General features: G+C 53.0%; 1 protein-coding gene across 4 annotated transcripts in view; it reads left to right on the forward strand.

The window, feature by feature from the left end:
* sardh (sarcosine dehydrogenase) overlaps positions 1-14,943 on the forward strand; it is a 157,209-nt gene that overhangs the window by 102,318 nt on the left and 39,948 nt on the right. For all 4 annotated transcript variants that reach the window (XM_085980735.1, XM_085980736.1, XM_085980737.1 and 1 more), the window contains exons 13-15: positions 4,408-4,521; positions 7,009-7,147; positions 7,626-7,739. In XM_085980735.1, the coding sequence (XP_085836861.1) occupies positions 4,408-4,521; positions 7,009-7,147; positions 7,626-7,739 (367 nt within the window). The remainder of the gene's footprint in view (positions 1-4,407; positions 4,522-7,008; positions 7,148-7,625; positions 7,740-14,943) is intronic.

The raw sequence follows: 14,943 nt of genomic DNA on the forward strand, positions 1-14,943 counted from the left end.
TCTGACTCTCCCGCGCTGCCGGGAGTCGGAACACCTCAGTAACAGGAGTCTGACTCTCCCGCGCTGCCGGGAGTCGGAACACCTCAGTAACAGGAGTCTGACTCTCCCGCGCTGCCGGGAGTCGGAACACCTCGGTAACAGGAGTCGGACTCTCCCGCGCTGCCGGGAGTCGGAACACCTCGGTAACAGGAGTCTGACTCTCCCGCGCTGCCGGGAGTCGGAACACCTCGGTAACAGGAGTCTGACTCTCCCGCGCTGCCGGGAGTCGGAACACCTCAATAACAGGAGTCTGACTCTCCCGCGCTGCCGGGAGTCGGAACACCTCAATAACAGGAGTCGGACTCTCCCGCGCTGCCGGGAGTCGGAACACCTCAGTAACAGGAGTCGGACTCTCCCGCGCTGCCGGGAGTCGGAACACCTCAGTAACAGGAGTCTGACTCTCCCGCGCTGCCGGGAGTCGGAACACCTCAGTAACAGGAGTCGGACTCTCCCACGCTGCCGGGAGTTGGAACACCTCAGTAACAGGAGTCTGACTCTCCCGCGCTGCCGGGAGTCAGAACACCTCAGTAACAGGAGTCTGACTCTCCCGCGCTGCCGGGAGTCGGAACACCTCAATAACAGGAGTCTGACTCTCCCGCGCTGCCGGGAGTCGGAACACCTCAATAACAGGAGTCTGACTCTCCCGCGCTGCCGGGAGTCGGAACACCTCAGTAACAGGAGTCTGACTCTCCCGCGCTGCCGGGAGTCGGAACACCTCAATGACAGGAGTCGGACTCTCCCGCGCTGCCGGGAGTCAGAACACCTCAGTAAAAGGAGTCTGACTCTCCCGCGCTGCCGGGAGTCGGAACACCTCAATAACAGGAGTCTGACTCTCCCACGCTGTCGGAAGTCGGAACACCTCGGTAACAGGAGTCGGACTCTCCCGCGCTGCCGGGAGTCAGAACACCTCAGTAAAAGGAGTCTGACTCTCCCGCGCTGCCGGGAGTCGGAACACCTCAGTAACAGGAGTCTGACTCTCCCGCGCTGTCGGAAGTCGGAACACCTCGGTAACAGGAGTCTGACTCTCCCGCGCTGCCGGGAGTCGGAACACCTCAATAACAGGAGTCTGACTCTCCCGCGCTGCCGGGAGTCGGAACACCTCAGTAACAGGAGTCTGACTCTCCCGCGCTGCCGGGAGTCGGAACACCTCAATAACAGGAGTCTGACTCTCCCGCGCTGCCGGGAGTCGGAACACCTCAGTAACAGGAGTCTGACTCTCCCGCGCTGCCGGGCGTCGGAACACCTCAGTAACAGGAGTCGGACTCTCCCGCGCTGTCGGAAGTCGGAACACCTCAATAACAGGAGTCTGACTCTCCCGCGCTGCCGGGAGTCGGAACACCTCAGTAAAAGGAGTCTGACTCTCCCGCGCTGTCGGGAGTCGGAACACCTCAGTAACAGGAGTCGGACTCTCCCACGCTGCCGGGAGTCGGAACACCTCGGTAACAGGAGTCTGACTCTCCCGCGCTGCCGGGAGTCGGAACACCTCAATAACAGGAGTCTGACTCTCCCGCGCTGCCGGGAGTCGGAACACCTCAATAACAGGAGTCTGACTCTCCCGCGCTGCCGGGAGTCGGAACACCTCAATAACAGGAGTCTGACTCTCCCGCGCTGCCGGGAGTCGGAACACCTCAGTAACAGGAGTCTGACTCTCCCGCGCTGCCGGGAGTCGGAACACCTCAATAACAGGAGTCTGACTCTCCCGCGCTGCCGGGAGTCGGAACACCTCGGTAACAGGAGTCGGACTCTCCCACGCTGCCGGGAGTCGGAACACCTCGGTAACAGGAGTCTGACTCTCCCGCGCTGCCGGGAGTCGGAACACCTCAATAACAGGAGTCTGACTCTCCCGCGCTGCCGGGAGTCGGAACACCTCAATAACAGGAGTCTGACTCTCCCGCGCTGCCGGGAGTCGGAACACCTCAATAACAGGAGTCTGACTCTCCCGCGCTGCCGGGAGTCGGAACACCTCAGTAAAAGGAGTCTGACTCCTCCGCGCTGCCGGGAGTCCGAACACCTGAGTAACAGGAGTCGTACTCTCCCGCGCTGCCGGGTGTACCCGATTACTGTATACTGCATATTTCTTGATTTTTCTATTTTTGTTTGTTAAAAATAACCTCGGTAGATAACCCTCTCCCTCATCTGGGATTTTTAATCAACCAGCAACACACCGGTCCCGTCGGTGCCGGATACCAGAGTTTCCTGTACTTGGAGGGTGCGAGTCTCGGTGGGGTAGAGGAACAAAGGGATCTCGGAGTACAAATACACAAATCACTAAAAGTTGCGACACAGGTTAGCAAGGCCGTAAAACAAGCAAACCAAGCACTGGGGTTTATTTCTAGAGATATAAAATTAAAGAGTAGGGAAGTTTGCTAAACCTGTATCGAACCTTGGTTAGACCACACTTCGAGTACTGCATACAGTTCTGGTCGCCATATTATAAAAAGGATCTAGAGGCACTGGAGAGGGTGCAGAGAAGATTTACAAGAATATTACCAGAAATACGAGGGTACACCTATCAGGAAAGGATGAACAGGCTGGGTCTCTTTTGAAAAAATAAGGCTGAGGGGTGACCTAATCGAGGTCTTTAAAATAATGAAAGGTTTTGATCGAGTGGATACAGAAAGAATGTTTCCACTTATGGGGAAGAGCATAACTAGAGGCCATCAATATAAGATAGTCACCAAGAAATCCAATAGGGAATTCAGAAGAAACTTCTTTACCCAGAGAGTGGTGAGAATGTGGAACTCGCTACCACAGGGAGTGGTTGAAGCAAATCGTATCGATACATTTAAGGGGAGGCTGGACAAGCATCTGAGGGAGAAGGGAATCGAGGGTGATGCTGATAGTCTCTCTCTCTGTCTCGCTCTCTCTCTCTGTCTGTCTCTCTCTCTGTCTCTCTTCCTGTCTCTCTCTCTTCCTGTCTCTCTCTCTTCCTGTCTCTCTGTCTCTCTCTCTCTCTGTCTCTCTGTCTCGCTCTCTGTCTGTCTCGCTCTCTGTCTCGCTCTCTGTCTGTCTCGCTCTCTGTCTGTCTCGCTCTCTGTCTGTCTCGCTCTCTGTCTGTCTCGCTCTCTGTCTGTCTCGCTCTCTGTCTGTCTCGCTCTCTGTCTGTCTCGCTCTCTGTCTGTCTCGCTCTCTGTCTGTCTCGCTCTCTGTCTGTCTCGCTCTCTGTCTGTCTCGCTCTCTGTCTGTCTCGCTCTCTGTCTGTCTCGCTCTCTGTCTGTCTCGCTCTCTGTCTGTCTCGCTCTCTGTCTGTCTCGCTCTCTGTCTGTCTCGCTCTCTGTCTGTCTCGCTCTCTGTCTGTCTCGCTCTCTCTCTCTCTCTCTCTCTCTGTCTCTCTGTCTCGCTCTCTGTCTGTCTCGCTCTCTGTCTGTCTCGCTCTCTGTCTGTCTCGCTCTCTGTCTGTCTCGCTCTCTGTCTGTCTCGCTCTCTGTCTGTCTCGCTCTCTGTCTGTCTCGCTCTCTGTCTGTCTCGCTCTCTGTCTGTCTCGCTCTCTGTCTGTCTCGCTCTCTGTCTGTCTCGCTCTCTGTCTGTCTCGCTCTCTGTCTGTCTCGCTCTCTGTCTGTCTCGCTCTCTGTCTGTCTCGCTCTCTGTCTGTCTCGCTCTCTGTCTGTCTCGCTCTCTGTCTGTCTCGCTCTCTGTCTGTCTCGCTCTCTGTCTGTCTCGCTCTCTGTCTGTCTCGCTCTCTGTCTGTCTCGCTCTCTGTCTGTCTCGCTCTCTGTCTGTCTCGCTCTCTGTCTGTCTCGCTCTCTGTCTGTCTCGCTCTCTGTCTGTCTCGCTCTCTGTCTGTCTCGCTCTCTGCCTGTCTCGCTCTCTGCCTGTCTCGCTCTCTGCCTGTCTCGCTCTCTGCCTGTCTCGCTCTCTGCCTGTCTCGCTCTCTGCCTGTCTCGCTCTCTGTCTGTCTCGCTCTCTGTCTGTCTCGCTCTCTGTCTGTCTCGCTCTCTGTCTGTCTCGCTCTCTGTCTGTCTCGCTCTCTGTCTGTCTCGCTCTCTGTCTGTCTCGCTCTCTGTCTGTCTCGCTCTCTGTCTGTCTCGCTCTCTGTCTGTCTCGCTCTCTGTCTGTCTCGCTCTGTCTGTCTCGCTCTCTGTCTGTCTCGCTTCCTCTCTCTCTCTCTTCCTCTCTCTCTCTCTTCCTCTCTCTCTCTGTCTCTCTCTCTCTGTCTCTCTCTCTCTGTCTCTGTCTCTCTCTCTGTCTCTCTCTCTGTCTGTCTCTCTCTGTCTCTCTCTCTGTCTCTCTCTCTGTCTCTCTCTCTCTCTCTCTCTCTCTCTCTGTCTCTCTCTGTCTCTCTCTCTCTCTTTCTCTGTCTCTGTCTCTCTGTTTCTCTCTCTGCCCGTTATTGACCTTTCTGTCCTATTGTCACTTTCTCTGTGCTAGGTCCTGGATTATGATTATTATGGAGTTTATGGCAACGAGCGGCATGAGGATTACCAGTATAATCAGCTGCTGCGGGAGGATTACACCTTCGACTTCCCCCCACACCATGACCAGGTAGGGATGAGCTACCATCACTGATACGTGAAGTGTATCCATAGCAACCAGCTGAGCAAGCAGAGTCTGCGGAAACCTGGAATAAATCAGATGCTCATGTACACTGACTGACATTCATTAACACCCCACTCACCAGAGAGAGCATTTCAGTGTGTGTGCGTGTGTGTGTCTGTCTCTGTGTGCTGATCAGAGAGAGCCAGCATGGATTTGTGAAAGGCAGGTCGTGCCTGACAAAGCTGATTGAACTTTTTGAAGAGGTGACTAAAGTAGTGGACAGGGGAATGTCTATGGATGTTATTTATATGGACTTCCAGAAGGCATTTGATAAAGTCCCACATAAGAGACTGTTAACTAAGGTTGAAGCCCATGGAATTGAGGGCAAATTATTGACCTGGTTAGGAAATTGGCTGAGTGGCAGGAGACAAACAGTAGAGATAATGGGCAGGTCCTCAAACTGGCAGGATGTGACTAGTGGTGTCCCGCAGGGATCTGTGTTGGGGCCTCAACTATTCACACTATTTATTAACAACTTAGATGATGGCATAGAAAGTCATATATCCAAATTTGCCGATGACACAAAGATAGGCGGCATTGTAGGCGGAAGCATAAAATTACAGAGGGATATTGATAGATGAAGCGAATGGGCAAAACTGTGGCAAATGGATTTCAATGTAGGCAAATGTGAGGTCATCCATGTTGGACTTAAAAAGGAGAGAACAGGGAACTTCCTAAATGGTGAAAAACTAAAAACAGTGGAGGTCCAAAGAGACTTGGGGGTTCGGGTACATAGATCATTAAAATGCCATGAACAGGTACAGAAAATAATCAGAAAGGCTAATGGAATGCTGGCCTTTATATCGAGAGGACTAGAGTACAAGGGGGTAGAAGTTATGCTGCAGCTGTACAAAACCCTGGTTAGACCACACCTGGAGCACTGGGAGCAGTTCTGGGCACCACACCTTAGGAAGGATATAGAGTCATAGAGTTATACAGCACAGAAAGAGGCCCTTCGGCCCATCGTGTCCGCGCCGGCCATCAAGCCCTGTCTAATCTAATCCCATTTTCCAGCATTTGGTCCGTAGCCTTGTATGCTATGGTGTTTCAAGTGCTCATCTAAATGCTCCTTGAATGTTGTGAGGGTTCCTGCCTCTACCACCCTTTCAGGCAGTGAGTTCCAGATTCCACCCACCCTCAGGGTGAAAAAGTGTTTCCTCAAATCCCCTCTAAACCTCCTGCCCCTTACCTTGAAACTATGCCCCCTTGTTATTGACCCCTCTACTAAGGGGAAAAGTTCCTTTCTATCTACCCTATCTGTGCCTCTCATAATTTTGTACACCTCAATCAGGTCCGTCTCTATATTGGCTTTGGAGGGAGTGCAGCGTAGGTTTACAGAATGATACCTGGACTTCAAGGGTTAACTTACGAGGAGAGATTACACAAATTAAGCTTGTATTCCCTAGAATTTAGAAGGTTAAGGGGTGATCTGATCGAAGTTGGGGATTCTAGGACTAGGGGGCAGTGTCTAAAAATTAGCGCCAGGCCTTTCAGGAGTGAAGTTAGGAAACACTTCTACACACAAAGGGTGGTCGAAGTTTGGAACTCTCTTCCACAAACTGCAATTGGTGCTCGATCAATTGTTAATTTTAAATCTGAGATTGATAGCTTTTTGTTAACCAAAGATATTAAGGGATATGGGCCAAAGGCGGGTGTATGTAGTTAGGCCGCAGATCAGCCATGATCTCATTGAATGGCGGAACAGGCTCGAGGGGCTGAATGGCCTCCTCCTGTTCCTGTGTGGGTCTCTGTCTGTCTATCTCTGTCTGTGCGTGTGTCTGAGTGTGTGCGTGTCTGATAGCAAAATACTGCAGATGCTGGAAATCCGAAATAACAACAGAAAATGCTGGAAAAACTCAGCAGGCCAGGCAACATCCGTGGAGAGAAATTAGAGTCGACGTTTCGGGTCAAAACCCTTTGTGTGTGTTTCTGTCTGTCTTTGTCTGTCTGAGTGTGTGTCTGAGTGTGTGTGTCTGAGTGTGTGTGTCTGAGAGTGTGTGTCTGAGAGTGTGTGTCTGAGAGTGTGTGTCTGAGTGTGTGTGTCTGAGTGTGTGTGTCTGAGAGTGTGTGTCTGAGAGTGTGTGTCTGAGAGTGTGTGTCTGAGTGTGTGTGTCTGAGAGTGTGTGTCTGAGAGTGTGTGTCTGAGAGTGTGTGTCTGAGTGTGTGTCTGTTTGTGTGTCTGTTTGTGTGTCTGAGTGTGTGTTGTCAGAGAGGTGGGGAGAGGACGACAAAATGCACAGAGTCACAGAGGAGTGAGAGACAGACACGGAGGGGAGAAAGACACACCGCTGCCCCCTCCCCCTCCACCACCCTGCCTCCCTCCCGGACCTTCCCCCAGGGCAAACACATGTCCAAGGTTCCTGATCCTGGTCTCTCCTCCATCCAGTGTGGGGTGGCAGGTTTATGTTGATGTGTTGTTGTGTGTTGGTGCAGATTAAGTCCGAGTGTATAAGCTGCCGGAATGCAGCCGCTGTATTCGACATGTCCTATTTCGGCAAATTCTACCTGCTGGGCCCGGATGCTAAAAAGGCAGCAGATTGGCTGTTCTCTGCTGATGTCAGCACGTCGCTAGGTAATGACAGCTCTCTGTGTCCATGGCACTATGTTTAATCGTACGATACGTTTCTCTGCCGGTCACTCTGCGCTCTGCCGGTCACTCTGCGCTCTGCCGGTCACTCTGCGCTCTGCCGGTCACTCTGCGCTCTGCCGGTCACTCTGCGCTCTGCCGGTCACTCTGCGCTCTGCCGGTCACTCCGCGCTCTGCCGGTCACTCCGCGCTCTGCCGGTCACTCCGCGCTCTGCCGGTCACTCCGCGCTCTGCCGGTCACTCCGCGCTCTGCCGGTCACTCCGCGCTCTGCCGGTCACTCCGCGCTCTGTCACCCGCCCTCAGTATAAAACTCTGTTATATGCCAGTCCGGTTCCTCCTCCTTCCTGTTGTGTTTTGATGTTGGGCACTGGGAGTTGATTCCTGATTGGTCGGCGGTGGGGGGGGGGGGGGTTTATGTCACAGCAGCTGTCATTGGGAATGAAATGATGCTGTTATTTTCAGGTAAAACTGTTTACACGTGTATGCTGAACAGTCGAGGTGGGACAGAGAGTGACCTCACAGTTAGTCGCATCGAGACCTCACCACAGGGAACACCACTCACACCGGCCTTCGAAGGTAATTACTGCACCCAATAACTGAGCTCAACTCAACGCTGATACCCGAAGCTCGGAGTTAGAGTGTCCATTAGTGGCTGTCAGTTCACTCAGTCTTGGTAACAACTCAGATCCATGCTCCAGAGAGCTTCAGGACTTGAAAATGGCTGCATTCTTTCCTGCATTTAAAAAGAACCCCCCTTGGGCTGGTGGGTTCTTGGATGAAAGCTATTAAAAGATGGAAGTCTGCTGGGAGATGGGGAGGTGTGGTAGACAGAGAGGAAAGCTCCCTCTACACTACAAAAGTCATTGAGTATATTCAAGGCAGAGATCGATAGATTTTTGGATATTAAGGGAATCAAGGGATATGGGGATAGTGCAGGAAAGTGGAGATGAGCTAGAAGATCAGCCATGGTCATAGAGTCATAACGGCACAGAAGGAGGCCATTCAAGTTGCTGTAGCTGGTGACACTTCCCGTACATGTGGTCGACCAGGCTACGCAAAGTGTCCAGGACTTCCCACATGGCACAGGATGTACACTCCACGGGACTGAGCTGCCCTGCCATGCCTCTATTTAATAGACTAGGAGCGAACCCAGCAGAAATAAACTTAAAACTTAACAAAAAACTCACCAGGTACTCACCAATCAGCACCTTCCCTTGTGCTGACGTCACTTTTTCTACTCTGACGTCACTCTTTCGAATTCTGCCTCTGTTGAGTTGCTGCCTCGCTCGCTCTGCTCCCGCTCTGGTCTCGCCCAGGTCCGCTGCCTCGCTCGCTCTGCTCCCGCTCTGGTCTCACCCAGGTCCGCTGCCTCGCTCGCTCTGGTCTCGCCCAGGTCCGCTGCCTCGCTCACCCTGCTCTCGCTCTGGTCTCGCCCAGGTCCGCTGCCTCGCTCGCCCTGCTCTCGCTCTGGTCTCGCCCAGGTCTGCTGCCTCGCTCGCTCTGCTCTCGCTCTGGTCTCGCCCAGGTCCGCTGCCTCGCTCGCTCTGGTCTCGCCCAGGTCCGCTGCCTCGCTCGCTCTGCTCTCGCTCTGGTCCGCTGCCTCGCTCGCTCTGGTCTCACCCAGGTCCGCTGCCTCGCTCGCTCTGCTCCTGCTCTGGTCTCGCCCAGGTCCGCTGCCTCGCTCGCTCTGCTCCCGGTCTGGTCTCGCCCAGGTCCGCTGCCTCGCTCGCTCTGCTCCCGCTCTGGTCTCGCCCAGGTCCGCTGCCTCCTCTTCCTCTGGCGCTCTTTACACCGCTGCTGCTCTTGCTGCTCCTCTCGCAGTTCCTCTCACCGCTGCTCTCGCACTCTTTTTGAATGGCAGAGCTGGCTCGAAGGGCCGAATGGCCTACTCCTCTTATTTCTTATGTTCTTATGTCCCATCAAACACTCCCAGGGCAGGTACAGCACGGGTTAGATACAGAGTAAAGCTCCCTCTACACTGTCCCATCAAACACTCCCAGGGCAGGTACAGCACGGGGTTAGATACAGAGTAAACCTGCCTCTACACTGTCCCATCAAACACTCCCAGGGCAGGTACAGCACGGGGTTAGGTACAGAGTAAAGCTCCCTCTACACTGTCCCATCAAACACTCCCAGGGCAGGAACAGCACCGGTTAGATACAGAGTAAAGCTCCCTCTACACTGTCCCATCAAACACTCCCAGGGCAGGTACAGCACCGGTTAGATACAGAGTAAAGCTCCCTCTACACTGTCCCATCAACCACTCCCAGGGCAGGTATAGCACGGGTTAGATACAGAGTAAAGCTTCCTCTACACTGTCCCCATCAAACACTCCCAGGGCAGGTACAGCACGGGGTTAGGTACAGAGTAAAGCCCCCTCTACACTGTCCCATCAAACACTCCCAGGGCAGGAACAGCACCGGTTAGATACAGAGTAAAGCTCCCTCTACACTGTCCCATCAAACACTCCCAGGGCAGGTACAGCACCGGTTAGATACAGAGTAAAGCTCCCTCTACACTGTCCCATCAAACACTCCCAGGGCAGGTACAGCACGGGTTAGATACAGAGTAAAGCTCCCTCTACACTGTCCCATCAACCACTCCCAGGGCAGGTATAGCACGGGTTAGATACAGAGTAAAGCTCCCTCTACACTGTCCCCATCAAACACTCCCAGGGCAGGTACAGCACGGGTTAGATACAGAGTAAAGCTCCCTCTACACTGTCCCATCAAACACTCCCAGGGCAGGTACAGCACGGGTTAGATACAGAGTAAAGCTCCCTCTACACTGTCCCATCAAACACTCCCAGGGCAGGTACAGCACAGGTTAGATACAGAGTAAAGCTCCCTCTACACTGCCCCATCAAACACTCCCAGGGCAGGTACAGCACGGGTTAGATACAGAGTAAAGCTCCCTCAACACTGTCCCATCAAACACTCCCAGGGCAGGTACAGCACGGGTTAGATACAGAGTAAAGCTCCCTCTACACTGTCCCATCAAACACTCCCAGGGCAGGTACAGCACGCGTTAGATACAGAGTAAAGCTCCCTCTACACTGCCCCATCAAACACTCCCAGGGCAGGTACAGCACGGGTTAGATACAGAGTAAAGCTCCCTCAACACTGTCCCATCAAACACTCCCAGGGCAGGTACAGCACGGGTTAGATACAGAGTAAAGCTCCCTCAACACTGTCCCATCAAACACTCCCAGGGCAGGTACAACACGGGTTCGATACAGAGTAAAGCTCCCTCTACACTGTCCCCATCAAACACTCCCAGGGCAGGTACAGCACGGGTTAGATACAGAGTAAAGCTCCCTCTACACTGTCCCATCAAACAATCCCAGGGCAGGTACAGCACGGGTTAGATACAGAGTAAAGCTCCCTCTACACTGTCCCATCAAACACTCCCAGGGCAGGTACAGCACGGGTTAGATACAGAGTAAAGCTCCCTCTACACTGTCCCATCAAACACTCCCAGGGCAGGTACAGCACGGGGTTAGATACAGAGTAAAGCTCCCTCGACACTGTCCCATCAAACACTCCCAGGGCAGGTACAGCACGGGTTAGATACAGAGTAAAGCCCCCTCTACACTGTCCCATCAAACACTCCCAGGGCAGGTACAGCACGGGTTAGATACAGAGTAAAGCTCGCTCTACACTGTCCCATCAAACACTCCCAGGGCAGGTACAGCACGGGTTAGATACAGAGTAAAGCTCCCTCTACACTGTCCCATCAAACACTCCCAGGGCAGGTACAGCACGGGTTAGATACAGAGTAAAGCTCCCTCTACACTGTCCCATCAAACACTCCCAGGGCAGGTACAGCACAGGTTAGATACAGAGTAAAGCTCCCTCTACACTGCCCCATCAAACACTCCCAGGGCAGGTACAGCACGGGTTAGATACAGAGTAAAGCTCCCTCAACACTGTCCCATCAAACACTCCCAGGGCAGGTACAGCACGGGTTAGATACAGAGTAAAGCTCCCTCTACACTGTCCCATCAAACACTCCCAGGGCAGGTACAGCACGGGTTAGATACAGAGTAAAGCTCCCTCTACACTGCCCCATCAAACACTCCCAGGGCAGGTACAGCACGGGTTAGATACAGAGTAAAGCTCCCTCAACACTGTCCCATCAAACACTCCCAGGGCAGGTACAGCACGGGTTAGATACAGAGTAAAGCTCCCTCAACACTGTCCCATCAAACACTCCCAGGGCAGGTACAACACGGGTTCGATACAGAGTAAAGCTCCCTCTACACTGTCCCCATCAAACACTCCCAGGGCAGGTACAGCACGGGTTAGATACAGAGTAAAGCTCCCTCTACACTGTCCCATCAAACACACCCAGGGCAGGTACAGCACGGGTTAGATACAGAGTAAAGCTCCCTCTACACTGTCCCATCAAACACTCCCAGGGCAGGTGCAGCACGGGTTAGATACAGAGTAAAGCTCCCTCTACACTGTCCCCATCAAACACTCCCAGGGCAGGTACAGCACGGGGTTAGATACAGAGTAAAGCTCCCTCGACACTGTCCCATCAAACACTCCCAGGGCAGGTACAGCACGGGTTAGATACAGAGTAAAGCCCTCTCTACACTGTCCCATCAAACACTCCCAGGGCAGGTACAGCACAGGTTAGATACAGAGTAAAGCTCCCTCTACACTGTCCCATCAAACACTCCCAGGGCAGGTACAGTACGGGTTAGATACAGAGTAAAGCTCCCTCTACACTGTCCCATCAAACACTCCCAGGGCAGGTACAGCACGGGTTAGATACACAGTAAAGCTCCCTCGACACTGTCCCATCAAACACTCCCAGGGCAGGTGCAGCACGGGTTAGATACAGAGTAAAGCTCCCTCTACACTGTCCCATCAAACACTCCCAGGGCAGGTACAGCACGGGTTAGATACAGAGTAAAGCTCCCTCTACACTGTCCCATCAAACACACCCAGGGCAGGTACAGCACGGGTTAGATACAGAGTAAAGCTCCCTCTACACTGTCCCATCAAACACTCCCAGGGCAGGTACAGCACGGGTTAGATACAGAGTAAAGCTCCCTCGACACTGTCCCATCAAACACTCCCAGGGCAGGTACAGCATGGGTTAGATACAGAGTAAAGCTCCCTCTACACTGTCCCATCAAACACTCCCAGGACAGGTACAGCACGGGTTAGATACAGAGTAAAGCTCCCTCTACACTGTCCCATCAAACACTCCCAGGGCAGGTACAGCACGGGTTAGATACAGAGTAAAGCTCCCTCTACACTGTCCCATCAAACACTCCCAGGGCAGGTACAGCACGGGTTAGATACAGAGTAAAGCTCCCTCTACACTGTCCCATCAAACACTCCCAGGGCAGGTACAGCATGGGTTAGATACAGAGTAAAGCTCCCTCTACACTGTCCCATCAAACACTCCCAGGGCAGGTACAGCACGGGTTAGATACAGAGTAAAGCTCCCTCGACACTGTCCCATCAAACACTCCCAGGGCAGGTACAGCACGGGTTAGATACAGAGTAAAGCCCCCTCTACACTGTCCCATCAAACACTCCCAGGGCAGGTACAGCACGGGTTAGATACAGAGTAAAGCTCGCTCTACACTGTCCCATCAAACACTCCCAGGGCAGGTACAGCACGGGTTAGATACAGAGTAAAGCTCCCTCTACACTGTCCCATCAAACACTCCCAGGGCAGGTACAGCACGGGTTAGATACAGAGTAAAGCTCCCTCTACACTGTCCCATCAAACACTCCCAGGGCAGGTACAGCACAGGTTAGATACAGAGTAAAGCTCCCTCTACACTGCCCCATCAAACACTCCCAGGGCAGGTACAGCACGGGTTAGATACAGAGTAAAGCTCCCTCAACACTGTCCCATCAAACACTCCCAGGGCAGGTACAGCACGGGTTAGATACAGAGTAAAGCTCCCTCTACACTGTCCCATCAAACACTCCCAGGGCAGGTACAGCACGGGTTAGATACAGAGTAAAGCTCCCTCTACACTGCCCCATCAAACACTCCCAGGGCAGGTACAGCACGGGTTAGATACAGAGTAAAGCTCCCTCAACACTGTCCCATCAAACACTCCCAGGGCAGGTACAGCACGGGTTAGATACAGAGTAAAGCTCCCTCAACACTGTCCCATCAAACACTCCCAGGGCAGGTACAACACGGGTTCGATACAGAGTAAAGCTCCCTCTACACTGTCCCCATCAAACACTCCCAGGGCAGGTACAGCACGGGTTAGATACAGAGTAAAGCTCCCTCTACACTGTCCCATCAAACACACCCAGGGCAGGTACAGCACGGGTTAGATACAGAGTAAAGCTCCCTCTACACTGTCCCATCAAACACTCCCAGGGCAGGTGCAGCACGGGTTAGATACAGAGTAAAGCTCCCTCTACACTGTCCCCATCAAACACTCCCAGGGCAGGTACAGCACGGGGTTAGATACAGAGTAAAGCTCCCTCGACACTGTCCCATCAAACACTCCCAGGGCAGGTACAGCACGGGTTAGATACAGAGTAAAGCCCCCTCTACACTGTCCCATCAAACACTCCCAGGGCAGGTACAGCACAGGTTAGATACAGAGTAAAGCTCCCTCTACACTGTCCCATCAAACACTCCCAGGGCAGGTACAGTACGGGTTAGATACAGAGTAAAGCTCCCTCTACACTGTCCCATCAAACACTCCCAGGGCAGGTACAGCACGGGTTAGATACACAGTAAAGCTCCCTCGACACTGTCCCATCAAACACTCCCAGGGCAGGTGCAGCACGGGTTAGATACAGAGTAAAGCTCCCTCTACACTGTCCCATCAAACACTCCCAGGGCAGGTACAGCACGGGTTAGATACAGAGTAAAGCTCCCTCTACACTGTCCCATCAAACACACCCAGGGCAGGTACAGCACGGGTTAGATACAGAGTAAAGCTCCCTCTACACTGTCCCATCAAACACTCCCAGGGCAGGTACAGCACGGGTTAGATACAGAGTAAAGCTCCCTCTACACTGTCCCATCAAACACTCCCAGGGCAGGTACAGCACGGGTTAGATACAGAGTAAAGCTCCCTCTACACTGTCCCATCAAACACTCCCAGGGCAGGTACAGCACGGGTTAGATACAGAGTAAAGCTCCCTCTACACTGTCCCATCAAACACTCCCAGGGCAGGTACAGCACGGGTTAGATACAGAGTAAAGCTCCCTCTACACTGTCCCATCAAACACACCCAGGGCAGGTACAGCACGGGTTAGATACAGAGTAAAGCTCCCTCTACACTGTCCCATCAAACACTCCCAGGGCAGGTACAGCACGGGTTAGATACAGAGTAAAGCTCCCTCTACACTGTCCCATCAAACACTCCCAGGGCAGGTACAGCACGGGTTAGATACAGAGTAAAGCTCCCTCTACACTGTCCCATCAAACACTCCCAGGGCAGGTACAGCATGGGTTAGATACAGAGTAAAGCTCCCTCTACACTGTCCCATCAAACACTCCCAGGGCAGGTACAGCACGGGTTAGATACAGAGTAAAGCTCCCTCTACACTGTCCCATCAAACACTCCCAGGGCAGGTACAGCACGGGTTAGATACAGAGTAAATCTCCTCCTGTAGTGAGGACGTGATGTGAGGTTGTGGTCAGCGTTCACGGACGTTGCCTGATTATTAATGTTGAGACAGTGAGAATGTTTAGACAATTGTATAAATAATCATTTTCAGTTCTTGGGACAGATGATGAACAGAATTAAATTCTCTTTCACCGTGCTGAGTCTGT

Source organism: Somniosus microcephalus, unplaced genomic scaffold (genome assembly GCF_052327205.1).
Source record: "Somniosus microcephalus isolate GS21.2 unplaced genomic scaffold, FLI_Smic_1.0 scaffold487, whole genome shotgun sequence".
NCBI lineage: Eukaryota > Metazoa > Chordata > Chondrichthyes > Squaliformes > Somniosidae > Somniosus > Somniosus microcephalus.